At 37.6% G+C, this 27,184-nt stretch overlaps 2 protein-coding genes across 14 annotated transcripts; one reads left to right on the forward strand and one right to left on the reverse strand.

The window, feature by feature from the left end:
- The first annotated feature begins 1,819 nt into the window (after nt 1-1,819).
- Nucleotides 1,820-11,517, forward strand: LOC113717095 (pentatricopeptide repeat-containing protein At5g50390, chloroplastic-like). 13 transcript variants are annotated; one of them, XM_072070669.1, is made up of 7 exons: nt 1,820-5,215; nt 6,590-7,403; nt 8,398-8,766; nt 9,543-9,606; nt 9,945-10,034; nt 10,118-10,257; nt 10,944-11,517. In XM_072070669.1, the coding sequence occupies exon 1, from the start codon at nt 2,829-2,831 to the stop codon at nt 4,944-4,946; it is 2,118 nt and encodes a 705-aa protein (XP_071926770.1). In that variant the 5' UTR covers nt 1,820-2,828; the 3' UTR covers nt 4,947-5,215; nt 6,590-7,403; nt 8,398-8,766; nt 9,543-9,606; nt 9,945-10,034; nt 10,118-10,257; nt 10,944-11,517. The 13 variants fall into 13 exon arrangements, with proteins under 13 accessions (XP_071926770.1, XP_071926771.1, XP_071926767.1 ...); XM_072070670.1 differs by having other exon boundaries at nt 8,398-8,562; XM_072070666.1 differs by having other exon boundaries at nt 6,590-6,825; nt 7,343-7,403; nt 8,398-8,562; nt 9,543-10,034.
- Nucleotides 11,518-24,483: 12,966 nt separating this feature from the next.
- Nucleotides 24,484-26,757, reverse strand: LOC140016490 (uncharacterized). Its single transcript, XM_072070021.1, has 3 exons — nt 25,632-26,757; nt 25,047-25,502; nt 24,484-24,767 (listed from the first exon to the last, which is right to left on the reverse strand). The coding sequence occupies exons 1-3, from the start codon at nt 26,755-26,757 to the stop codon at nt 24,484-24,486; spliced, it is 1,866 nt and encodes a 621-aa protein (XP_071926122.1).
- Between the last annotated feature and the right edge of the window lie 427 nt (nt 26,758-27,184).

The raw sequence follows: 27,184 nt of genomic DNA on the forward strand, positions 1-27,184 counted from the left end.
CAATGCCTCTTCACAATTGTTGTCAATTTCTGTCAAAGGTATTCTACCTCTCTTAGTTTCCTATGCTCTTCTTCTGAATTTCTTCCTAGATTGTTGGAGTTTTTTCTTCACCTTTTCTTTATCTGGTTCGATCTAAATTGCATTGCCTTCTTCTTCTCTTTTATTTCCTTTTGACTCTTCTGATTTAGATTCTTCCTAGATCCTGCATTTCATTATTGCTCCAATGGACTATTTCTTTATTAGCATTTTTTACTTCCTATCTCTTTTCCTCTTGCCTTCCATTTAATGTCTCATTCCCTTCCCTTGATCCAGTAAGTTCTTGCCCTTTTATTTTCTCCACTTCCGTTATGGCTTTTGTACTACTTTCTTTTCCCATGTTTGGATCTTTTCCATTGGCCCTCCCTTGACCTTGTCCTTTCCTTTCTGTCCACATCTCCTCATTCGATTCTCTCGACATATTACTTTTTCTTGCCTAAATCTCCTTATTTAAAGCTGATGCGTTCCTTATCAACTCCTTTTCTCTAGCCCTCCAATGTTGTCCATATGGGGTTCAAATATTCTGATGGCTCTTTTTCCAAGGAGAATTTCTTCCAGTTGAAACTCTAAGCCAAGGTCCATACTGGTTTTAATTTTATCCTTTGTATATCCCAACACTTTCTCTGCAACTCTTCTCACTGTGTTCTATTATACCACAACTGTAATAGAAATCTGGGCACTTTTCATATTTGAAATTAGCCTACTTAGTTAATCCATTCATCTAAACCATAGTTCCTCTTAACAGTGGCTACTAATGCCAGCAGTGACCAGAATCTTTATGTGTCTTCCTTCCTTGCCGCCTATCTATGGAGTTATAACATCCTTAACTTCCTAAAACACTGTTCCAATTTTCCTTCCAACTTGCTTAGAGTACCAATGAATTGGTAGCCCCCACACCTTCACCCATGGAGGGGACAAGTTAAATGTAGAGTCATCCTTTTCAATTCCTTCTTCCTACTTACTTAGTACGATGATTTGATTATCAAGGATCCACGGTTCTCCTTTCCAAATTCTCTCTCTCTCTCTCTCTCTCCTTTTCCTCTGGTAAGTAAAATTGGAACAGATTTGATACTAACTCTATAACCCTTAACTCCTTTGGATAGCCCTAAGCCATAGTAACAAACTTTTTAATTCTTGTGAAGTTGGCGACTTTTTCCTCCCTTATTTTTCTTATCAAACTTGCCTGACACCCCACCACTCCTGAGTCCATATATCTTGTATCAATATGTGTTCCTCCCATCCTTTTACTGGACAAAGCAAATTTTTGCATTATTTCCACCAGCTTTATGACCATGTCGACAATGAGATATCCAGAGGAAATTAACTTTTCTATTTACCTCAGATAAATAAGATCTAACAAATGTTTTGAAAATCGGACTGGACTGAACCGGCCAGTTCGATCGGTTAAACCGCGGATCGATCGGTTCGATCGATTGAATAGCGAACCGGTCATGCCTTTGGTCCAATTCAATTAAAAATCCAAAGAATTAATTGAACCGATCAAGAGTCGGTTGAACCAATAAAAACCGGGAGGTTCAATCGATTTTTATTAAGTATTTATTTTCTAAAATAAATATTTAGCTTTATTCAAAATTTTTAATATTAAAATAAATAAAAAATTATTAAACCTTTGAATCGAGGTCGAGTCGATTGAACCGGTTGAACTATGAATCGAAAGGTTTTCTGATTCATTCTTCGGTCCGGGATTAAAAACATTGGATCTAACTACTTCTACTAAGGAATAGAGAAAAGGATGCAACTTTACCAAGTTATTGCAATGTCCCAAACAATACAAACCAAGTAAAGGAAGGCTAACACGAAGACTGCTGCTACTACTAGACACGATGAGCAAGGTTAATAGGCTGTAAGGCGATAAACTTACCTGTCTGCAGCAAACACAGAGAAGTCCAAGTTCCCCAGCTCCTCAACCCTCCTTCATCACTTCATTCTTCCCCTTTCCTGCTAGTTAGCTGGTTTTCCCTTCACCCACCCGCAAAATTTGAAGTGTCCTACCCTTTTAGCTGCTTGTTCAGCTTCAGTATTACTCCTCCGATGTTTTGAGTCTGGTTTTGATCTCTGACATTCTGGTATCAATTTTCTACTCTGCACATTGTAGTAAATGGTGTTCTTGCACATTAAATGCAGAGATTGCTCCGAGTTAATGCTATGATTTTGGGTCTGTTGTCATTGGTTTGGAATTTTGAATTTTTGGCAAATTTTGGCGGAATGAACTCTCACCAAGGAGAGATGACCCCTTTTCCAAGAGAGAGAAAACCTCTACCTACGAGAGAGGAAGTTGTTTTTTTTTTTTTTTTTTTTTTTCCGTTTTAACAACCAATAACCAACTTGCCTATCTTTTGCTATCATCGGTGTTGCCTTTCACCCTAAAGTTTAGTTGATACAATTACCGCTACGCCCAAGTCCCAACTCGCTCTAATAACAAAAACGATTAGGGAGAGTTGGTAGTTTTGGTTTTGGCGGACATTTCCAAGCTGACAGTTTCTTCTTCTTTCTTCTTGGCTGGCTGCCTCTGGTGCTGAAGCTTCAGCTCGCTCTGGTCTTTCTTTAACCTCCATAGTCCTAATCTACACAGGCAAGACAATTACTCCTCAATCTATGAACTAAGTATGGGTTTTACTCTTTATACTTTTTCCAATTCTTAAGCTTCCCACTGCAGAATATGATGATTGTCACCAAAACGATTAGATTCTGATTATTCTTGGCAATTATAGCCTTGATTTTGCTCTTCACATTTTCCATCACTGGTTCAGATTGTTAGTTTAAAGATTGAGATGGATATGTGGGTTGGGGTGGATCAGATACGTAGTCGTACTAAACTTTCCTATCCAGTGATAGAGCCCACGATTTTGTTTGGAGAAAAGGAGAGTTTTTTGCTGTCTAATCAGAAAATATGTTATAACAGAAGCTCGTTTTCTCAGAAGATTAGTTGTAGTTTAACAGAACAGGGATTGAAACCACGTCCAAAACTTCATAATCCTGTTCCTAAACCTATGAAAAATAAGCAGAGTTGGGGGAATGAACATGCTGAAGTGATGGTGGATGGAAGTTTCAGCTCTGGAATTTGTGGGAAGATAGAGAAATTGGTTTTGCAGGCGAAGTACCATGAAGCTCTTGAATTGTTTGAGATCTTAGAATGCAAATCCATTGAGGATAATCTACTGAATAGCAGTACTTATGATGCTGTAGTGCGCGCTTGTATTGGCTTGAAATCTGTTAGGGGAGTCAAAAGGGTGTTAAATTGTATGGTTAGCTGTGGGTTTAAGCCAGATCAGTACTTGAGCAACAGGTTGTTGCTGATGCATGTGAAATGTGGTATGATGGTAGATGCCCGGAAGTTATTCGATGACATGCCTGAAAGAAACCTGGTTTCATGGAATCTGATAATTGGGGGGCTTGTGGACTCTGGGGACTATATTGAGGCATTTCAGTTGTTCTTCATGATGTGGGAGGAGTTTCCTGATGCAGGGTCGCGCACATTTGCAATGATGATTCGAGCATCTGCTGGTTTGGAGTTAATCTCTCCAGGAAGACAATTACACTCTTTGGCTTTAAAGATGGATGCTACAGATGATATTTATGTGTCTTGTGCTTTGATTGACATGTATAGCAAATGTGGTAACATTGAAAATGCGAGGTATATTTTTGATGAAATGCCAGAGAAAACTACAGTAGGGTGGAACAGTATTATGGCAGGCTATGCATTACATGGTTATAGCGAGGAAGTTATGAACATGTATTATGAAATGCAAGGTTCGGGTGTAAAGATGGACCATTTCACATTTTCAATCATTATAAGAGCATGTACGAGGTTGGCTTCGCTAGAGCATGCCAAACAAGCTCATGCAGGCCTAGTTCGTCATGGTTTTGGGTTGGACATGGTTGCTAATACTGCACTTATGGACTTCTATAGCAAATGGGGCCGATTAGAGGATGCAAGAAATGTTTTTGAGAAAATGCCCCAAAAGAACGTTATTTCTTGGAATGCGCTGATAGCTGGATATGGTAATCATGGTCGAGGAATTGAGGCTGTTGAGCTATTTGAGCGAATGATTTCTGAAGGGTTTGTTCCTAATCATGTGACGTTTCTTGCTGTTTTATCTGCTTGTAGTTATTCAGGGTTATCAGACCATGGCTGGAAAATATTTGAGTCAATGAGTAAAGTTTACAAAATAAAGCCTCGAGCAATGCACTACGCGTGTATGATTGAGTTGCTAGGTCAAGAAGGACTTCTGGATGAAGCTTTTTCATTAATAAGAGATGCTCCATTTGAGCCAACCTTGAATATGTGGGCTGCCTTGCTTACTGCCTGTAGGGTCCATAAAAATCTTGTGCTTGGGAAATTTGCTGCTGAGAAACTTTATGGGATGGAGCCAGAAAAGCTGAGTAATTACATAGTTCTCTTGAATATCTACAATAACTCTGGAAAGTTGCAGGAAGCAGCTGGCGTTGTACAAACTTTGAAGAAAAAGGGTCTGAGAATGTTTCCTGCATGCACTTGGATAGACATCAAAAAGCAGCCCTATGTTTTCTTCTCTGGAGATAAGTGGCACCACCAAACCAATGAAATCTATGCAAAATTAGACAAAATGATGCAAGAGATCTCTGAACATGGCTATGTTCTCGAAAGCAAGTCGTTTCTTGCTGATGTGGACAATCATGAAGAAGAATTACGACTTCATCATAGTGAAAGGTTGGCAATTTCCTTTGGTCTAATCAACACAGTTGATTTGACACCATTGCATCTTGTCCAGAGCCATAGGATCTGTTGTGATTGTCATAATGCAATCAAATTGATGAGTTTGGTTACAAAACGAGAAATTGTCATCAGGGATGGCAGCAGATTTCATCGATTTAAAAGTGGGACTTGTTCCTGTGGTGATTACTGGTGATGTGATATGTGGATACAAAAACAGTTTAACCTTCTTGTCCTGAGCCGTTGGATCATCATGATGTAATTGATGAGTTTGGTTGCAAGGCAAGAAATTGTAGTGGAGGGATGCCAGAGATTTCGTAGATTAAAAAATGGGACTTTTTCCTGTGGTGTGATTACTGGTGATGCAAGAATTTTTCTACCTTCAACATTCTATGCTCCCCTTTTTTGTCCTCATTTTTCTACACCTTCTGACAAAACAAAGTGTTGCTTCTTACAATATAAACTGTAAGTTAGAATTACAGTAATTTTTGTGCTTGTTTTTGGTTGTATGTTCCAGAGAATAATAATAAGAGAGAGTTTTGATTACAAAATCTTTCTTTGAGTCTGCTATTAGAATTTAGAGAAACATGGAACTTCAGAGCTTCTTTTATGCTCCTTAATGTGTAAATTATGAGTTTGCTTCCTTTCCTTTCCTTTCCTGTAAATTCTTTTCTGTTCTAACTAGTTGGGAAGAAAGGAGAAAGAAATCCTGAATTTGAACTATTCTATCTTTGACATGAGTTTTACGAAATTTCAATTTTGATTGCTTGAATTCATTTTATTCAATATTCCTCAGTTGGATGGTAGGCATAGTGCATCCTCAATTATTGGTAGAACTACTCTTCCTTTTCTATATTATATTAGGATCATGAATTGCTATTTTCCGATAATACTGAGAAGTTTCCAAGTGAGCTAATTTTAGATATATATGTTGTGTACAAAGAGTAAAGGCATGTTATTTGTGATGTATAGGCATTATACTTTAGAAGCAGTGGCGGAGAATGATATATTAAGATCAGAATACTCCTCCATGCTTATATCCTCTGTGTTTTGTAAAATTCCCCTCTACCCTACATAGCCCCTCAACACTATCCTATTCAAAGGGGAAGAACAATTCCATAGAATTAAGAAGCAAATAGAGTAAGATATTTAACCATGTTTATGCTAATCTCATTATTCTATGTAATAATCTTAATTTGTGCTAGCCCCCACTGGCTATGGAACTGCAAATGCAGGTGCCTACAATATATTTGCAGTTCATCTTGTTCTCTTACTGAAAAAATAGATAGAACTTTGTTTTCTCAAATGGTTTCCTGTGTTTGGATGATATCTTAACCCTGTTTCGCACATGATTATGAGTGACTACCATTTGAATAGCAACCAATTCAGTGTATGCATTTTTGTTCAGATGGAATATTGCTGGTTATGTTTCCATAGTAAACATGGTTTAACATTAGTTTGTTGGTTTCCTGAGTTGTACTTGAGATAGGAGTAGACCAATACCTTTTGCTGATTTCTTATTCTTCTTCTCATGATTTTTTGGATTCTCCCTTTTTATCTTTTCTTTTTCTTGGGGTAGGGGGGGGGGAGTGGGTGGACTGGAGAAAGGTGCCAAGGCTGGAACCAGATGCTATTAACATTTCTATTATTAGTTATTCTTTTGCGTGCATCTAGGTTATTTGCTTCCGCATTTAATCTGTCTACTAGCAGAAAATTGTTGTTATAAAAATTTGTTTAACTCTCCCAAGCATTTTCTAGGAATATTTGCCTAGTAGATCTTTATGTGCGGTTGCACACCAAGCAGGGCTGATATATGAAGTGACTTAAACTGGATTGCAGGGGACCTTTAATTACTTTCAGCTGTTAGACCCACAAACTTAATACACAAAAATGTGAATTAGTATGGGTTGTAGGCTTTTCAACATAAATAGGAGAAGCGTGAAAGGAATTCAACCACAATCTTTCGTTGTCAGCCAAGCATGTGCGGTGCTCATGGCTCCCCTTTTTTCGCTCATTTGTCGATGCTGATGATTATTAACGCATTCAATACCATTTGGCTTTCTCCCAATAGTAAAGTAAGTATCCTCTGTACTTCTTCTTTGTTTTTTTTCCCCGCATTTTCCTTCTTTTGTTTTTATTCCCCTCTCTCATCTGCACTATGTTAATGTAGTCTTGTTTGCTGGACAATCTTTACTGGCTGATAATGCCTTTTTTGTCTGTCTATTATTAGTAATAGTATGTATATTATTTGATTTTGTTCGTCCAGGTGTAGGGATACTAGTGATAACCCTTTTTTTTTCCCTTTTGCAGTGCAATTTTTGTATGAACAGCTGGGTTAGAAATTAGTGGACTGAGTGTCTTTGCCATGTCATTAATCTATTACCTTGTGCCCCCTTCTTTTATTCTTTCTCTCATTTTTTTGTGCAACCTCCATGAACTGTGGGTTTTCTCTGTGTTTACAATCATTCTCTATTCAGTAATTTTCCTCAGTGCCTTATTTAGTTCCTCATGCTATTTCCCAGTTATGTCTTTCATTTTATTATGGCCAGAAATTTGTTTTCTGATTTTGCATCTGTTTGAGTTGGCCTGCAGGTGATTTTCCGCTTGCGAGACTAAATTGCTTTATGCAGTGGATCTTCTTTTTTGTTGCGAGGTTTGAAATCAATCTTTGGGTCTTTGGTTTTACCTCTATTCTCGATTTGGTTTATTCTTGATTTTATGATGGTTTATCTATGGTTTTGTAAGACAGAAATGATGGCAATTCTGTTCTTTCTTTTTCATTCTATATGTTTCTGGGTCTGTGTTATTTTCAGCCTTTATTTATTTTTTGAGCTTTCTTTTCCTACTATTTTTTAGTTTGAATGGTTCCTGCTTTTGCGTTGCTCTGTCTATGGTTTTGTATGATATGTCTTCCTTTGTTTCTCTCCCTGTTTTGCTTATTATAATGTTTTCCCCTCCCTGCATATGCTTCTGAGTTTGCATTTTTCTGAGGCTTTTTTTTGCCTCTCTTTGCATCTCCTTTTTTCTTCTTCTTTTCTATATGGAGTTCAAGTCTTGTGATTTTTTTAGAGTTTTATTTGGAATTATTGTAGTGACAGTAAGCTTTCTACAAGAGATCTTTCTTTGTTTCTCTTCCTATGATGCTTATTCAGATTTTTTTCTTTTTGCCTTTATCAGTTTGTGTTTTTGTAACTTGCTTCTATTTTGTTATGTGTTTCTGAGAGTATGTTCTTTTGAGCCTTTATTTTTTTTTAAGCTTTGTTTTCTCCTGTTTTTAGTTTGGCTATTGGTGTATTTTCCCTTCCTGCATATGCTTCTAAGCTTGTGTTCTTCTGACTCTCTCTCTCTCTCTCTCTGCATTTCCCTGTGTTCCTTTTTATTTTTCTTCTTTTCTGGGTGGTTTGCTTATTTTTTTCCTGAGATTTTAGTATCCTGACTTTTCAAAATTCGTCTGAAATTAACGTTGTGATCATAAGTCTTGTACAGGAGATCTTTCTTTGTTTCTCTTCCTATGATACCTATTCAGATGTTTAAGCATTGTTCTCCTTTGGCTGATTTTTGCCTTTTGTTTGTTTGAACTTGTGGTTTTTATAAATTGAGAAGCATAACTTTTGATATTTTTGGTTCTGTTTCTCGATGTTTTGAAGTCACATGGTTGGGGTTTGTCGAAGGGAAGTTGCGTGTGCCTAAGGTGCATAGCTATGCATCTGGATGGACATTGCAGGTTCAATTGATTGAGATGACACATGTTGAGAAGACCTGGTGGCGAGTCACCAAGGAAATTCCGGTGATTTGTTTTTGATGATTTTCAGGTATGGTATGATCCTTGTGTCTTTGTTTTCCCTTTCTTTGTATCTTTCTGTCTTCATAGGTTGTAGCTTATAGTTTTCAGGTTGTTAAAGTTTCTGCACTTGCAAATGATGACAATATTGCTCATTTTGATGGCTTGCTTGTGTCCTTTAAGAAGTACTGCATCTCAAAGTCTATGGTTTATGAAATACCAGATTCTCCTGATGGTGAGACACATCATTTTTTTGGGTTCTAACTGACACGACTGTTATCCAGGAAGTTAAACAGACTGAAACTCCAAATCTACCATACTATTTTGATCTGAGATCATGCAATACCTTTCACTTTGTTGCTAATACAGACAATTTCTTATGTAAAATTCTTGTGGATTTGTGCCTTTTTTTCCTTTTATTTAATTTGCTGAGAGTCTGTGATTTACCTTGTTTGGTTTTGCTGCCCAAAGACGTCATTGGATTTGTCCTCTGTGCCTTGCCTCCAAGAGAGGTTTATCGTGCAGGAGGTCCAACAGTTGCAAGAGACTACATCATTGTTGACTATGAGCATGTTGAATGTGTGTCTTGCTTGAGTTGCTTGATTAAGTTCTGATATGTTTCTCTAATTGTCATACTTGATTGTGTTTTCATCTAATTAAAGTTCAATTCCTTTTCTGTTTGCTTCTCCTGGTTGATGTTCATCTTCTGCTACATTACGAGAAAAAAACTGGTAAATATATTTTTTTTTTAAAAAAACCTGGTAAGATTGGATGATAGCAGAGAAAATTATTTGTGCCTGATTTGATTGAGATTTCATGATGTAAGGATTGGTTCTCTGTAGTTTAATAATTTTCTGCAGTAATTGCAACTACAAGGTGAAATGGAAACTGGAGAGTACGGTGAGGCGCACATGAAACCTTCAGTGATTAAACCTTTGGCATTCTGATCTGTAAAATGCTAATATCATTATAATTAAACTATGTCCTTGTTTCTGTCACTTAATCAAACAGATGGATAGCATGGCAGAGGATGATAGGAATCGAATTGGGTGGGTTTCAGGCGAAGACACTGAAGGCGAGGGCAACACCATTGTTGGCTTTGAACAAATGATGATGGAGATTGCTCACATTCATTAGAAGATTAATCGCTTTACTCAGCTGGTAGTTTTGCTCTACCTTGTCTTTTCGTGAAAAGATCAGTTGAGGGGAAAAGTGAAATGTGGAGAGTCCAAAATTTCAAAAGAACCAGAAAAATATATAAAGGAAAACAGTCCTATTTGCTTAGGCATGGTGTAATTCTAAAAGTAAAAGTTTGAAAGATCAACTTCCTTGATTGCAAGTAATTATGGTGGGCCTGGTTTCAGTTTGTCTGAATATAAATGCTGTGCTGGATTTCATTTTTACTTGATGAAGGTGTCTGAGCTGCTGGAATCAGGGAAGTTAATGCTGAAGGATCTTAGTCATGAATTTGAAGAAAGATTAATTGTGTGCGTCATTGGAAAAGTAGGTATTAGGTTTTCAAGATCAGGTTGGTGTAATTTTTATTTTTATTTATTTATTTTTGGCTGAAGCATGTATGTCTACAGAATCCACAAGGAACATATATGGATAAGTGGGAGGAGGAGATTCAGGAACTGTGGTTGCTTGGTGCCTCAAATAAGGAGACCATTGCTGTTTAGCCCAATGCTAGATGTCTACTTCACAATTTTCCTGGTCAATCTTGAAGGTAAACTCTGGCATCATTTTATCTGCAGAGAGGAACACATTAATTGGCTGAAATTAATAGCTTATTGCTAACATTGGCATCTTTTGAGCTGCAAAATTACAATTGAGACCTTAAAAAGTGTTTGAGGTTGTTGGCTGCAACATAATGGTTTTGGTATCAACATACAGAAGAATGTTAATTTGGCGCTGTTTCTTCTTGTCATTTTTCTCTTTTTAACAGATACAGCTGATATCAAAATTGAATGATGTATTCTGACTTGTGGAACTGATGAATCTACAGAGGGTGAAAGTTTTGTAAATTAGCTTTGTTGTTTTCTGATACTCGTGAATAGCTCTTATCTTCTGTTTTGGGGTTTTAATCTAGAGTTGAAGAGTGTTACGTTCAGTTTTTAGGCAGCAGAATCTAGATTCATTATGAGGCTTCATATTTGATTTGATCAATGTACGTGGCAATGCTAATTATGTCCCAATTTTGCTTCAATCATTTGCTAAGGTATTAAACATCTACTCTGAGGTTCCAAAATCTTTTCACATGCTAATTCAGAACATTTGTCCTTGATGCTTCTTGTCACTGAAAAGATACAGAACTTTTGTTAATTTAGTTATTGTATTTTTACTTTTGCATGAGTTCATTTTTTCCATATCTTTTAGATGGAAATTGAAGAAAGTTTAACCTGTATACTGCAGCTAGGTGGCATCAACAGGCTTCATTTAGTTTTTGAGCATTAGGATGCTGGTTTCGTCATTCTATGTGGCAGGTTGGGGACATTGGTTCTGCATTTACGGGGTTTGGTTATAGAGATATGAGGTTGTATGTAAAACCATTGAGAACAGCTTTTGATCGGCCTTGGCACCACTGAAATCAAGCTGATAGAGTTGACAGCTTGCAGCCTGTGCTCCAGTTTCACTTTTTACTCTGAATTCCAGTAAATAAAGGTCATGAATTTTGTATCTAAGAGGTCTAATAGGTTTGTGGCATTCTTCATTCTCAGTGCTTTGAGCATTTACTTGCAATTAGTGATCAAGTGCTCTATATAATGGTATTGAAAGATTGGAAGACAGCACTATTGTTGCATTTGTCTCCTTATTGATTATGTTGAATTGATGCTAAGCTGTGTGCTAGTTTTTTACCACTTATAAGAGGAGATTGCTGTCCTCTGCCTAGGCTTACTGGTAGGAGATATTTTGATAAGGCCAGCCATCCAGACTATGGAGTCTCCGGTTGTTGTTGCTTTGGAGAATTTCGAGACTTTGTTTGGGATTGTTTTGAAGTTGTGCAGACATGCCAGAGTGCAACGATTTTTTTAATTGGAAAAGAAAATATAGTTGGTTTGACGCTGGGATATGTGATGTAGAAAAGAATAGCGCAAACAAGTATAATATTTGGATGACAGCTGGGATAGATTAATCTTCAAATGATTGGGCGAAGCTTTCTGTCTGACCCTGATTTAAGAAAAATACATGCTTGTGACAAAAGCTGCTTTAATGTTTGTATCTGGTTCGGAATGCTTTTCTACAATGACTTGCATTAATAACAAATATATATATATATATATATATATATATATATATATATATATACTATAGATAAAGATGTACATACATAGGAACATGAATAGGGGAGTGCCTCCATATTTTACAGTTAACTGGACATGTACTGTTTAGTTACTACTGCACATCACGCGGTTTATGCCTCCTAGTATAGCATCATAGAGCATGATTATATAGGTTAGAGTGCCTTCTCGTATTTGTGAGTGGTAAGTTCAAACCATCTGAACAACACTACCATTCTTCTTTTAAGGAGATATTAACTATCAAAAATAGGATTAAAAAGTTCTCTTTTTATCTTATTTCTCACAATTTTCTAATTGAGATGGATATGTCCAGCTTCCCAAAGATGTTGCAGTTCAAGCAAAAAATTGTACCAAATCCTCAGCTTCTTAGATAACCAAATTGGTTTTCCCAATACACCTTTGAAGTCAAACATATAAAAGGGAAATCCAACATTGTTGCAAGTTTCTTTTCAAGACCACCATCTAAACCAACCAGTTTTCTGATTTACTCCAGATGCCCTTCCTTATCCACCTGATCTCTTTTCTATACCTATCCCATGACAAAAGGAGGATTTAGAGAGAAATAGAATCAATCATGAGATTGAAGTCTTCAAATCTTATGGAGGTTCAATTCTCAATCCTCATGAAGTAAATCCTCAATACCTATTTGGACAAATGTTCATTGCTCAAAATGGAAATTATACTGAGCCTCTTCTATGGTTTTTCTGGTATCTGTGCTTACAATTCCATATTCTCATGGAATTCCAGTGTTCTTTCTTTGCACAAACTCAATCCCTTCAATGATATGAACATGGGATCCATGGTGTCAAATTCGAATGATGATTTAAGACGTATGAGTGGTTGATCTATTGGAGCTCTACAAATCCATTCCTTCCTTGGTTTTAGAGTATTTATTTAAGTTGCAATTGTTATTTCGTTGTTGGTGTCGTTTGTCATTAATTTTCAGCAATGATTGGTTAAGTTAAGGTCATGTTGAGTCATTACTTTAATGATAAATGGTTAGGTCATGTGGACCAATAGTTAAGCCATAAGTCAAGGTTGAGTTAGGTTTAGTTAAGAAGTTTCCTAATCTAGTTAGATTCCTTTTGAATCTTTGTAAAGGCTATAAAAGAGCTTTTGTGATACCCCGAATTTTAGGACAATGTTTTCCCTCGTTCTTTAAAATTTCGATTTATTTCTTTTGTTTGTTTTAATAAAAAAATATTTTTTTATTGAACACTTTAAATTTAAATCAAAACCCTAGTTTTACTTGTGACTAAAAGGTTAGTATGTAATTGAGTTTATGTATGACAATGCATATTTTATTATAGGTAATTATAGTGATTGGATGATTAGTGGAGTAATTGAGGTGTAATTAGGTTTTTGGAATATATCAAGTATGTAAATTGTAGAGTAAATTGGTAGGATTGTGAATTTAATTGGGCCATAGTGTGACTTTTGGTTAATTACAAGTTGCTAGGCTTCCTAAAGGTTCCATGAGATTCCTAAGCTTAATTGTGATTGGCCAATCAAAAAGGTAATGGACTTTGACCAAGGGACTTAGTATTAATCTACTTAGCAAGACAAAAGCCAAAAGAAACAAGCAAAGTTTCGGCTAGCTTGTGGGAGAAATGAAGAAAGGAAAAAACGAGAGACATAAGAGAAAGAACAAGAGAAAAATTATGGTTGTGTGCAACTCATCCAACCAGCTTGGGAGTTAGAGCAAAAGAAAGCTAAGGAACTTGGTTCTTGAAGTGCAACCTTGTGAACCAACCTTTGGAAGGTAAAGCAGCCTTGAACTCTTGTAAAAGCTTGTAGCAATTGAGTAGAAATGTTAATTTTGATGTTGTAAGATGCTAATAAGGGTTAATGATGGTTTATATATCACTTTTGTGGGTTTGTATGGAAGATTTGGTGATTTTTATGGTGGTTTGAGAAAATTCCAGCAAGTGATACAAATTTCCAGTTTTGATGCTTTAAATTTCTGTTATGATGGATATGGTGCATGTTCTTGAGTTAGGGTTGAGGTTTTCAACTGTATTTCTTGTTGGTTAGATGGTATATGATGTATATAAGTTGGTATAAGAGGTGGTAGTGATGGTTTCAAGCTAAAAATGAGATTTATACCTTGATTGTAGCAAATTTCCACGCGGTTCTAATTCACCATGTTAGAGGCCGAATTTGGCTTAACCTAAAACATGAAAGTTGTAGAAAATGATGTTTTATAGTTGCTTGCAAAATTTCAGCTCAATCAGAGCAGAGTATCTTGTGAAATGACAAAATTGCCCCTGCTGCCCCGTTTCTGTCAAAAATGATAATCAGCCTCTGTAAGTGGTTAGTTTGACCAGGAATATTACCGAATTGGTTATTGATGTTTTCTTAAGAATTATAGCCTTGTATCTTAGCTTTCAAATAGCTTTGGAATTACCTGAATTGAAGTTGTGCGTGCTGAGATATGAGTGAATGAATCAGGACTGCTAGTTGAATTTCACAGTGAGCTTCGAACTGGAAAATCTGGAGTTGTTTTGGTAAATTTGACCTAGTTAGGGTGAGAACTGGACTAAGTAATCTTCATCAAAGTTATAGCTATCTGTCTTAGCTTCGAAACGGTATAAATTGCAGTTCAATCCGATAAGCGTAGCCTCAGTTGTGTCCGTTACGCAAAACAACGTTAAATCTGTCTTTTGTTTCTTGACACAAACTCCATTTCCGCACATGTTCCTAGCTTGATTTTGTACTTGTATAACTTTGAGCCTATGGAATGGCTATTGAAATGGAGATTTTAAAGTTTTACAAGTGAGCATAAGTTTTACAAATAGTTTACTTATGTCCTTTGGTTTCAATGTACTCTTTTCACTACCAAAATCAAATTTATATTTTGCACTAGTACGTATTCGAATTTTCTTGGAATCACTTAAATCTTTGATAGTTGAAACATAATGTGTTCTTTTGATTATATTAGGGTTTATCGGTGATTGACGGTATTATCCGGCAAGATATTTTGGATATTATTTTGCGTAAATAGGTGAGTGTTCCTTGTTTGTTATATTTTCATTGACTATATGGCTTGTTCTTGACTACATGGCTTGTGGTGGATGTATGATTGCATGTTCCATGTTATCAATGACTGTTAAAACGAATTTTACTAGGTGAGTGTGTACTTTATCGCACTCAACTTAAATAAATGTGAAATTTTCGATGATTAAATGATTAAATGCTAGTTGCGCATGAATGTAAGCCGTTTGGCTGAACTGGGCCCTTGCCCTTTGTTACCTATTGACTCGAGCCAGAAGCGGACTCGGTCGGGCAATTTGGTGACCCTGAGTGAACGTTTGGTATACTCGAGTATTACCTTGTAGTCTGGAGGAGTCTGGCCAACGTCCAGGAGGGGGTGAAATGAAATGAACGAATATTTGTCAATGAAATGGGGGATTTTACTTACAAAAATGCATTTTCAAATGATTGGAGGAATAAGGGAAATGTTAGGAGAATGAATGAACGAACGAATGAATAGCTCCCTGTGAGCCCGTATCCTTTCAATGAATGTGTTATTATCGCTTTCCATTGTAAATGTTTCTTGAATTATTGATACTCTATGTTTAATGTATTGAATTGATTGTTTGTTTATGTATTCGGAACCTCACTGAGTTTTTATCTCATTCCTTTAGTTTTGTTTTCCTTAAAAGGGGAAGGCGAGCAAGGACGAGAGCTCGGTTGAGACTAGCCTAGACTAGTTTCTGATTTTGTAATGGTTCTCGCCCTACCTTTTGGCACAGGCTGGATGTATGAAGAATTGAGAATTTTTGTACATTTGATTTTGTAATTCCTTTTGAGATAGAAATGTCTATAAGTATATGTTCTAAGTTTGGAATTGTTATACTTTGCCTTGTGGTTTTGTTTCGGTTTTATCTGAGGTGAATGAGTTTTGAGTTTAAGTTTTGGATTATGGTTATACGAATTCTTGTGATTTTATTTCGGAATTGATTGAGATATAACTGAGTCCCGGCAAGAGTTGGGCAGGCGACCGGCCGAACCCTTTGGTACGCCTTAGGGGGAGATGGGGCCGTCACAGCTTTAAAGTCCAACATTTTTTGGGAGGTGAATTAGGAAAGAAAATTTCTAGCAAACACTTTGTGTTAGCAACATCTCTTGTCCAAGAGATCCAACTTGACTACTTGAGAGGATTCTTGAGTTTTTCAATTGACTTATCAATTCAAGATCATGTTAAATTGTGGCGTCATTCTACCATTCTATTCAATCTCAAGCAGTCCTTGATTGTCTAGAATCCATCCAATTTATCCGTAACCTGATCCAGATAGATCCTTCCGTTGCCTGATCGATTTGGTTCTTCAAGAGAGGTTCTTGCTGGGTCGAGATTGCATCATTTAATCAAATCTCAAAATCTTCTCGCAATGGTTTAAACCTCTTTCTTTTTGGACTGATCTATTTTCACAACATTCAGGGTATTTGAGTATCCATTTTTATAGACCAGTTCATGTTCAAGGATAGGAAATCCAAGCCCTACCATGGATCACAGTTTACAGACAACTTTCTCACACCATCATTGATTAAGAACAAGAATATGCTAAAGCACAAAGATACATTTTTCAAGAAAACAGGACTATTCCCCCTGAAATGTGGCCAGGACCATATGGATTGTGGAATTTCTCATCTTCCCATCCCTATTGGGAAGCCATTGCTAAAGTTAGGCAAGATTACTCTAGTATGATGACAGACAGCATGATGCAAGATTCACAAGATCCTTATCCTGAAAGTACCAGTAGGCTCTCACCAAAGTATAAAAGTAGAACAGAGGCTAGACATGCACTCAACAAAAGGCACAATGGTAGAAGGCATTAGGAATATATTACTAATTATAACATTATTGATCCTGATAGCACTCCATCGAACACACCTCTTGTGACGACCCCACTTCCCCGTAAGGCGAACCAAAGGGTTGGCGGGCCGTCTGCCCAACTCTCGCCAGGACTCACGTAAGCATTCTAACCCAAATCCTTTCGAAGAATAACCTAATCTATTACAAAACAATACTCCCAAATAGGCTGATGACTAAAACCACATGAACTTCAGAGATAATAACATTTTAAGATAGCAAAATGACGGCTCTTAAACATCTCACGTGCTACATACCAAGGTATAAAGTCGTACGAAATCGGATAGATAATTAGATACATCACTAATACAAACTTACAAGCCAAATGTTCGAATTAGGGTTTACACATTTTCCAGCTTCAAGTGGCATTCAAAAATAAAAAGCACATTAACCAGATTAAACACATTTCAATCCACACAAGTAGTCATAGTATTCAAACACATCCCAAAACGAAACATGGATAAGTCCCAAAGCTTTCAGTTTCCAGAGCCTGTTAAGGAAAACAAATAAACGTGGGATGAGCTAAAGCTCAGTGATGCCCCAAAACATGCAGTCACGTAAATCAAACAGCGAGTAATAGCTTAACCAAATTGAACAGTTAGGAAAGCGCATAACAGCACAAGGTAGGATACAGGGGCTCTCAGGAGCCATTTTCCTCGCTTGATCACCATTCATCGTAGTTGACCCTCCGTCAACTCTCACTACTTATAGTCCATGTAGATCCACTCATTTTAATCCTAACTCGTCACCGCTCTTACCCCTGTCCCGAGCCCGAACACCGACTAAGGAAGCAGTATGCTCGAGACATACCCTTAGAAAATTGGTCGAGGGATTCACCCAACGACGTTATTGCAGTTAGATTCATGTGTCGAGGGATTCACCCAACGACATTACTGCAGTTGGATTCATGAGAAAAAAAAATGATTCACGCAAGCCACCACTCGAACGGCTAGTGTGATAAAGTACACACCGCTCACTTCGATGGATCAAAACCAATTTTTGACAATATCATATTTTAATTCAAGAAAGCACTTTAATCACATAGGAATAGAACAAGCAGGGACACTCATCAAAAGTGAAATTCAGACGTCAAGTTGGGAATCGAATTCCGCGTCCTCGCAATATCCTAAAATACCAAATTTTGAAACTATAAGTTTCTACTCAGTTTTTAGGCTTATACGAATAGGAGATCATCCAATATATTACTAGTTTACCTTCTGAATGAAATTTCAAAAATCTACTTAGGTTGAAACTTGACAGAAATAGAAAAAAAAAGTTTCTTATAGTTTTCCTTTAGATACTTTTCTTAATGAAAGGGTAACTAGTATTATTTTCTTTGAAATAAGTCGACAAACTATTTAATATCAAAGCTGGAAAGATACTTTGAAAAATTTCTTTAGAGTTACGGTTCTTGCAAAAATTGTCACTAGAACTATTTTACCTAAAATAAAGTTTCTTGCCAAGCAAGTTTCTACATATTAATTCAAGTTATTAAAACTCGTATTTTGGAACTTTTCCTATTGTCAATTAGCCAAGAAAAATTCTTAGAGAAAAAAAAGGAAGTAAAACAAAGTCTAGGGTTTTAGAAACTAGTGAAATCATTTTCTAAAAGTAATAAGGCTAGTTTAAACTTAAAGGAAAAAATATCGAGTTGGCAAAGTTTAGCAAACCCCTACACAGGAATTTCTAGCTTAAACGTACGATACTAAGTTTTATCTATTAATGCTAAGCGCAAAATATCTAGATGGTTTGCTTAAACATTCGCGAATTTGCAGGATCGAAACGAAATTCACAAGTTCGATCCCATTTCGAAATCATGTTATAACTCAAATTTTTCCAGCAAATCAAAATCACATCTCAATTAAATCAAAATGGATGTAAGGTCTCCAAGCAATTTCAGCAATTAAATTTCATCAACTTTGACCCTTGTATAAAATCATTCAAATGGCCAAGGCTTTCATCAAACATTAGCCCTTAGCATCCCACAATTCGTTTTTATAGCAATAAAGCTAACATTTCAAATATTTAAATTTACTCACAGGTATTTAGAATCGAGGAATTCCATCGACTAAGTCACAAGTGGTTATCAACCAAGTAACCTTCATCTAAAAAAATAATTCCTTATCAAACTTGGCTAAGGCTGGAAAATTTTCCAGCTTATATCCACCGCTACACTTCACTATTTCCAATTCAATCTCCCAAGACATCAAGAGTTTCACATCCACATATCTTATAAAGCTTTAAAACAATTTATTCCAGGCATTTTCAATGATTATGCTTCAAAGAATAACTTCACAACCAAACTGGAATTCCAACTCAACCTTTTACTACCACAATAAAATTACCAAAAACAAACCTTTCGGCTATCAATATTTTCCAGCACTTCATTGTTCATAAATCCAATATTTTCTTGGCTAAAACATAGTATTACTTACTCAAATTTGACCTGTAAACACTTAGTTAATGGATTAACATTTCCAGTACCGAATCGAGTTCGAATAACAGCCATCAACATCAACATTTCTAAAAATTATTCCAGCTTGGCTCGGATGAACATGCATGTGGCAGGTTGCATTTTGATTTTATCTTTCTGGTTTAAAATAATTAATTAACTACATACAGAGCCTAATTAACTTGTTATTAACTATCTAATCACCACAATAAGCTCGGCTTACACCAATTAAACCAGATTAAAGCTGCATTATCAAGTCAAATTCTCGGCTGTTTCCATAACTTGCGCATAAAAGAATTTCTTTTCCTAAAACACTCATCCGGATGCCTAAAATCAACATGCATGTTCCTAGATGGCTTAATCTTCTTGTTTTTGGATTAGATAAACACATAATTACGCTCAGATTGTCACAGGTAAATAAATCAAGAGCTGCATTTCCATCTCAGCTTCTCGGCAGAACCATTTAACCAAAACAGAATTTTTCTAGTGACTTGATTTCATCAACCGACTGCACAAACAACACATGCAAGCTCTGATATAGCTTCATCTACTAGTAATTCACTTAATTAACCCAGAAATTACCTCAGTTACAAGCTAAGTCTACGCACAAGAAATCTGAAATTTCTTCCTTCCCCTCGGCTCTCACGTACAGTTTTGGTTCCTGTTGAAGCTGCAACTGGACTGATGCAATGTGGCTTGGTTGGAGTTGGAAATGGCCACAGCTAGAAGAAGGAAAAGTGCGATGGTCTCCTGGTCTCTTCCCTCAGCTCGCGGACAGAACAGAAAAAAAAATTGCAGCTTGCGTTCCCTCCTCCCTTGCTCTCGGATGCAGCTCACTCACGATGAAAGTGGAGTGCGGTGGTTTGCGATATAAGAATGAGGAGGGAGGGAGATGGTGCCGCGGTTTTGAGAAGGGTTGAGTGTAGGCAGAGGTTGTGTGTTGAAGTGGTGAAGATGCGGGTTGGCCGGTTAGGGTGGTGGATGATCATGCTGTCCGAGGGAGTGTTTGGCTTTGCATGGAATTGTTGTGGTTGTATGGTGATTTTGTGGAATTGTGAAAGGTATTTTGGACTTTTCACTTTTCCTTCAATGACTAGTTAAGCCCTTGATTCGAGCATAATCTCACGAATTATCCCTAAGAATGATTTAAACTCCTAAGAGTGTACTAAGCTCACAAGGATTTCGATTATCGAAATTTTTATGTCCTACGTATATCTAGTATACTTAAACCATTTTTATCAAAAATTTATCGATTACAATCTTGTATTAAGGTTCCTAGTAAATCCTAACATTATTTAACGATTAAATTAGTTATCAGGATTTCCAACTATTTATTCTCAAGAAATAGAGTTAATCTAACTCAAATTTATTGATTTAGTATAATAAAGTCAAAGGAAATAATAATTTGATACAAGTGTGTCAGTTTGCACATAAAATTTATTCTTACGCACTCATTGTGAAAACAAAGAAGGATAAGACTATACTTTATTGCAGGTTAAGAATCTCAAATGAAATATAAAATGATATTTGTATATATACATTTTCAGGGTTCTCACATTCTCCCCTCCTTACAATGAATTTTGTCCTCAAAATTCACTCTTTCTAAAGAAATAAACAGGGGTACTTTTTGTGCATTTCTTCTTCTAATTCTCAAGTTGCTTCCTCTAATCCATGATTTTTCCATAGAATCTTCACCAGAGTAATTTTCTTATTTCTCAGCTCCTTTACTTCCTTTTCCAAAATCTTGACTGGTCCTTCTTCATACGTTAACGTCTCATCCACCTCAATTCCTTCCAGTGGCAACACGTGACTTGGATCAGAATAATATTTCCTAAGCATGGAAACGTGAAATACATCGTGAATCTTAGCCATGCTTGCAGGCGATTTCAACTGATATGCTACATTCCCAACTCTCTTCAAAATTTCGAAAGGTCCGATATACCTTGGCTTTAGCTTCTTACCTTTCTTAGACACTACTCCGCCCTTCAAGGGTTTAATTCTTAGAAAAACCTTGTCTCCTACTTCAAATTCCAAATCTTTCCTCCTTGTGTCGGCGTAGCTCTTTTGTCTACTCTGAGCAACTTGAAGCCTTTCTCTAATTAGTTTCACTTTCTCCTGGGCTTCTTCTATCCAAGGTATAGTTGTAGGATCTACAATTTTCTTTTCTCCAAATTCATCCCAATGAATCGGAGATCGACACCTTCTTCCATACAAAGCTTCATAAGGTGCCATTTGAATCGAAACCTGATAGCTGTTATTATATGCGAATTCCAGTAAGGTCATATATTGACTCCAATTACCTCCAAAATCCAGTATGCACGACCTCAGTAGATCCTCCAGAGTTTGAATTGTCCTTTCCGACTGCCCGTCGGTTTGGGGATTGTGACAGCCCCACCTCCCCCTAGGGCATACCCCAGGGTTCGGCGGGCCGTCTGCCCAACTCTCGCCGGGACTCAGTCGCTCACTACAGTCCTCAAACAGATTACAATATAAATCTCAAATATTACATCAAATGTTCTCACATTTACATATCAAAAGTGAAGCGTCCACGCTTCCACTGCGCCACTCTGATCCATGATCCCAATTCTTATACAAGAGGAATTCCACAACAATAAAATCACATCAAGCCTTCCTTCGCCACGAGCCCTGTGGAGGGGAATAAAATAGTTTTGGGGTGAGTTAGAAGTTCAGCGAGTAACCAGTAAAATCAGAAATCAAATATATTTGACAATAATGCATTTCGATCATTTCGATGATGTCATGATTCAGAGATCAAATGTACGTTTATTGCTCTCATGAGCCGGTGAAATCATTGCACTTGAACACCCAACGCTCAAATAGATCATTTAACATTAACATTAACATTGAGAGGGAGCCCCTTTTTGAGCTCCAGATGAACATGAACATAAACAAACGGAGGAGGCGTTGGTGTTCAGCACAAGGCTCCCCAAGTACTCATTGAAGCCAAAATCATATCATGAATTCACATGCAAGCACGCATGAGATGCAGTCGAGTAAATAATCCAAGGAACATTTCATAAGAAGCTTTAACAATAGTTTGGGGTCACTCACCTCCATGGCTCAGAAATCATCCATCATATAACATTGCCTTACTCAAATCCAAGTCTTAGATTACAAACTCAAAGCAATCAAACCCTTTAAAACTTCGGACAGCACTTCCCCTAAATTTGCTTACTTTCCCAGCCATCATGGCTTCATTATTTCCTCAGCCAGTCCCAAAGGTACACACATACAACAACAAGTTCATCCAATAGCCATTCAGCAAGCTCCAAGTAGTACTAGTACAAGTCAAGCTAGGGAAAAGTCCGGAAATGAAAGTTAAGCTCAAAACCAGAAAAACAGTTTTGACGTCATTTTACGGTAATGGTACCAAAGGCGCTACGATTGTTGGATGAAGGTTCAAGACCCACCGTTTCGAAGCTAAGAGACAGGGCTACAATATTCCAGAAGGTCACTCAACCCAGTTTCGAGTGTAACCAGGTCAAAATGCAAGAAACTACACCAGAACCGGAAAAATAGATTCACCACAACGCATTCTAGCGGAAACCTCATAACTCAGGCTCCCCAAGTCCAAATCTAGAAATTCCAAAACCAGCTGAAAGCTAAGAAACAGGGATAAATTTCATCAGAAGGCCTCAACAACCAATTCGGAAGCAATTCCAGCCAAAACAACCAATTACAGGCGCAATTCTTACATTCGGGGAAAACCAGAACAGCAATAGTAATTTCGAATTTTCTCATTCTACACTACTCCGATTGACCTGAAATTTTGTAGGCACCTCTAAAATGTCATTCCCTACAACTTTTATGTTTTAAGCCAAGGCCAATTCAGCCTCTAACTAGGAGCTAAAAATTCGGGCAGAATGTTCCTTCACAAAACCTAATTTTCTGAAATTTCTTCCAAAATAGAAATTGATTGCAATTGACCACTTTTTCCACCTCATAGAGTCCTTAAACATCATTTCCAATAATCATATATAACCACATGACCATGTTCATATTAAAACAGAAAAATCCCCAAAAATTATAAAACTTCATCAAGTCAACCACAACTCAAGATATAATCCATCAAACCATCTCTTTAGCCATCACAAGTCACTAATTTAGCATAATCAAGAACAAAGAAAGGATTGCTAGACATGAACCTTGAAATATCAAGAAAGTTGATGGCTTAGTCCTTTGCCTTCTCTAATCACTCCACCACTACCTTCAATCTTCCTAAACAAGTGACTTTTGTGGAGGAATTTGAAAGTTTAACGGTTGATTCACAAGATTGAGCAAGAAATGGAGTTGGAGTTGAAGGCTTTCTTCTTGTATTTTTGCTCCAAGAGGTTCGGCCAAGCTTGCAGAAATTTGGGTGCTTTTTGGGTCAAAATTGAGTATTAGTAAAGGTAAGAAATAATGGTCAAAGTCAAGGTTGAATAGGAAGGTGACACTTGTTACCCTTAGGTTTAAAACTTATCTTTTTATCTCTCCAATACAAATATCTTAACACCTTGTAAAATAATATCATTTAATACAAAATTCCAACAAGTTGTCAAAAATATAATGCATTTACCGCACTAGCGGGTCCCACGTCCAAAATACGCTTTTAATTTCTCAAAAACTAACCGATACTAGAAAAATCATTTTAAAACTATCTTTGCTCATAAACTTTATCTGGAGAATTTTTCTAATCAAGAAAATGTAGAAAAGGCGGGCGATTTAAAAAAATAAACCCTAAAAAATTAGAAAATTTCCGGATTCTCACTCTTATTCTTTCGAGGCGTTACAGGGATGGTACGCAGTACTAAACTTCAACTTGGTCCCCAAAGACTCTTGAAATTTCTGCCAAAAACACGAGATAAACCTTGGATCTCGATCAGACACGATACTCACTGGAATACTATGTAACCTTAGGATCTCTTCTGTGTACAACTTGACCAATTTCTCCAATGAAAAACTCAAGCTTACAGGTAGGAAATGTGCAGACTTAGTGAGTCAATCGACTATTACCCAAATTACATCAGATCCTTTTTGACTTTTATGCAGTCCCGTTACGAAATCCATTGTTATGTGTTCCCATTTCCATTCAGGGATTTCTAACGGTTGCAATAAACCAGAGGGCTTCTGATGCTCAGCTTTTACTTGTTGGCAAGTCAAACATTTCTGCACATACTCTGCCACATCCTTTTTCAAACCTTCCCACCAGTATAATCCCTTCACATCGTGATACATCTTGATCATTCCTGGATATATGGTATACTTCGATCGATGTGATTCTTCTAATATTTCTTTCCTTATCTCTTCATCTGCCGGTATCACAATTCAATCTCGGAACCTCAATACTCCTTCAGGCCCTAACTTGAAATCTAGGGTTTCCCCTTTTTGCACTTTCTCCAAATTCTTCTGAATTGTAGGGTCCGTTTTCTGGACCTCCTTAATACGCTCCAGTAACGGTGATTTCAACGATAAGTTCCCAAATAATACCTTCAGTTTCTCCAAGCGAGGGTTCCAACTACTCACTTCTTCTAACATGTCCCGTTCTTTAATCATTAACCCTGCTATTTCGGCCTTTCTGCTTAGAGCGTCTGCTACCACATTGGCTTTTCCTGGGTGGTAGTTAATCAAACAGTCATAATCTTCCAAAAATCCTACCCATCGCCTTTGTCTCAAATTCAGTTCCTTTTGGGAGAACAAATACTTGAGGCTCTTATGGTCCGTGTAAACTTCAAAAGTCACGCCATACAAATAATGTCTCCATTTCTTTAAGGCGAAAATCACTGCAGCTAACTCTAGGTCATGTGTTGGGTAATTTTGTTCGTGAGGCTTCAATCTCCTAGAAGCATAGGCAACCACTTTACCCGTTTGCATTAAAACACATCCTAGACCTTCTCTGGAAGCATCAGAGTATACGGCATAACCTTCTCCTCCATCAGGTAATACCAAAACAGGAGCGGATGTCAAACGGTTCTTTAACTCCTGAAAACTTGACTCGCATTTTGGAGTCCAAATAAACTTGTTCCCTTTCTTGGTTAACTCGGTCATAGGTCCCGCGATTTTTGAAAAATCCTTAATAAATCGCCTATAATAACTTGCTAACCCCAAGAAACTTCTAATTTCAGTGGGTGTTTCTGGTTGCTTCCAATTCATAACGGCCTCAATTTTTGCCGGATCCACGGCAATTCCATCTTTGGAAACCTTGTGCCCTAGAAATGAAATCTCCTCCAACCAAAACTCGCACTTGCTGAATTTTGCATACAACTTATGCTCTCTTAATATCTGCAACACTATCTCCAAGTGCTTAACGTGTTCCTCTTGAGTCTTGGAGTATATCAAGATATCATCTATAAAAACCACTACAAACTGGTCCAGGTATTTCTTAAAGACTCTCTGCATTAGGTCCATGAATGCAGCTGGTGCATTAGTTAATCCAAAAGGCATGACTGCGAACTTGAAATGTCCATATCTTGTACTAAAAGCAGTCTTGGGTATATCCTCCTTCTTGATCTTTAACTGATAGTACCCTTGCCTCAAGTCCAGCTTAGAGAAAACTACTGACCCTTGTAGTTGGTCAAACAAGCTATCAATCAGCGGTAGAGGGTATTTATTCCTAATTGTAACCTCATTTAACCCTCGGTAATCGATACATAGCCTCAAACTTCCGTCTTTTTTCTTGACAAATAGAACGGGTGCTCCCCATGATGAATCACTCTCCTTCACAAAACCTTTCTCTAACAGGTCTTGCAATTGGATTTTCAACTCTTTTAACTCAGCAGGAGCCATTCGATACGGAGTCTTAGAAATTGGAGCCGTTCCAGGCACCAAGTCAATCTTAAATTCCACTTCTCTTTCCGGCGGTAGAGCTTTTAGCTCTTCGGGAAAAACATCTGGAAATTCTCGTACCACTGGCACATCCTCCAATTTTACCTGATCACTGGGGGTGTTAATCAAAAAGGCTATGAAACCTTGAGCTCCTTTAGATAACATTTTCCTCGCCCGTAATCTTGAGATCATAGCAGATGATGCTAACCTACCTTTAACATCTAACCTCAGGGTTGCTTCTCCAGGTATACAGAATTCGACCATTTTCACTCGGCAATCAAGTTTAGCATGATGATGAGCTAGAAAATCCATTCCTATTATAATAGCATAATCGTTTATGTCCAGACTGATTAGATCCACTAGCATTTTACACTCTCCAACCCAGAATTCACAATCCTTATAGGCTAAGCTAGTGATTATCTTCTTATCCCTCATTGGTGTCCTAACTTCAAGATCAAAAGGTAATCTAACCGGTTTCACATCTATTCCAGACATAAAAGATGGATTTACGAATGAATGAGTTGCACCAGGGTCAATTAACACTTTAGCTAATCGATGGAAAATGGGGAGGGTACCTTTCACGACTTCCGAGGAATCGGGCACAAGTTGGTCATGTATAGCATACACTCTGGCAGGAACTGTCGGCCGGCTCCCTCCAGAAGTGTTTGGTCTAGCGTTCGGATTAGTTCCTTCCTGCATTTTTGAACATCCTGAAATTTGGTGCTCGCTACTTCCGCATCTCAGGCACATTTCTTGCTTCTTCCAGCAGCCATCCATAGTATGACCAGGTTTCTTGCAATAAGTACAGGTCACCTGAGGAATTATTGCTCGACCTCCCTGCGAGTTATTCCTAGGTTGTCCTCTTCCAATCGTCTCCCTCTAGCTCCATTATTTCCTCCCTCTGCATTCCTTGCCCCGGTTCCTCTTGCTAGAGCACCTCGGGGTGCTCCAGGACTAGTCACTCCACCTGTCCCTCGGCTCACTTTGGCCGGTGGAGCATTTCCATACGTCAGCTCCCGGCTACTGCTAGGAGCAAGTCTTTTCTTGGCCTGAAAAGATTTCACTTGAGCTCTAGCTACTTCAACTCTATGGGCTCTCTCGACGGCATCTGCAAAAGTGTCTATCCTCACGGCAGCTAAACCTTCCTGTATTTCCACATTCAGTCCCTGCACAAACCTTCTGACACGTCTCTGCTCCGTGGCTA

Source organism: Coffea arabica, chromosome 11c (genome assembly GCF_036785885.1).
Source record: "Coffea arabica cultivar ET-39 chromosome 11c, Coffea Arabica ET-39 HiFi, whole genome shotgun sequence".
Taxonomy (NCBI): domain Eukaryota; kingdom Viridiplantae; phylum Streptophyta; class Magnoliopsida; order Gentianales; family Rubiaceae; genus Coffea; species Coffea arabica.

Excerpts from the sequence above, each read along its gene's own strand:
- LOC140016490 (XM_072070021.1), bottom strand. The coding sequence starts at position 26,757 with ATGGATGGCTGCTGGAAGAAGCAAGAAATGTGCCTGAGATGCGGAAGT. Across the intron at positions 25,503-25,631 it reads TATACCCAAGACTGCTTTTA|ATGATATCTTGATATACTCC; the intron begins GTACAAGATATG and ends TGGTTTTTATAG. Across the intron at positions 24,768-25,046 it reads CTCTGATGCTTCCAGAGAAG|GAAAAGCCAATGTGGTAGCA; the intron begins GTCTAGGATGTG and ends ACTACCACCCAG.
- LOC113717095 (XM_027241748.2), top strand. The coding sequence starts at position 2,829 with ATGGATATGTGGGTTGGGGTGGATCAGATACGTAGTCGTACTAAACTT.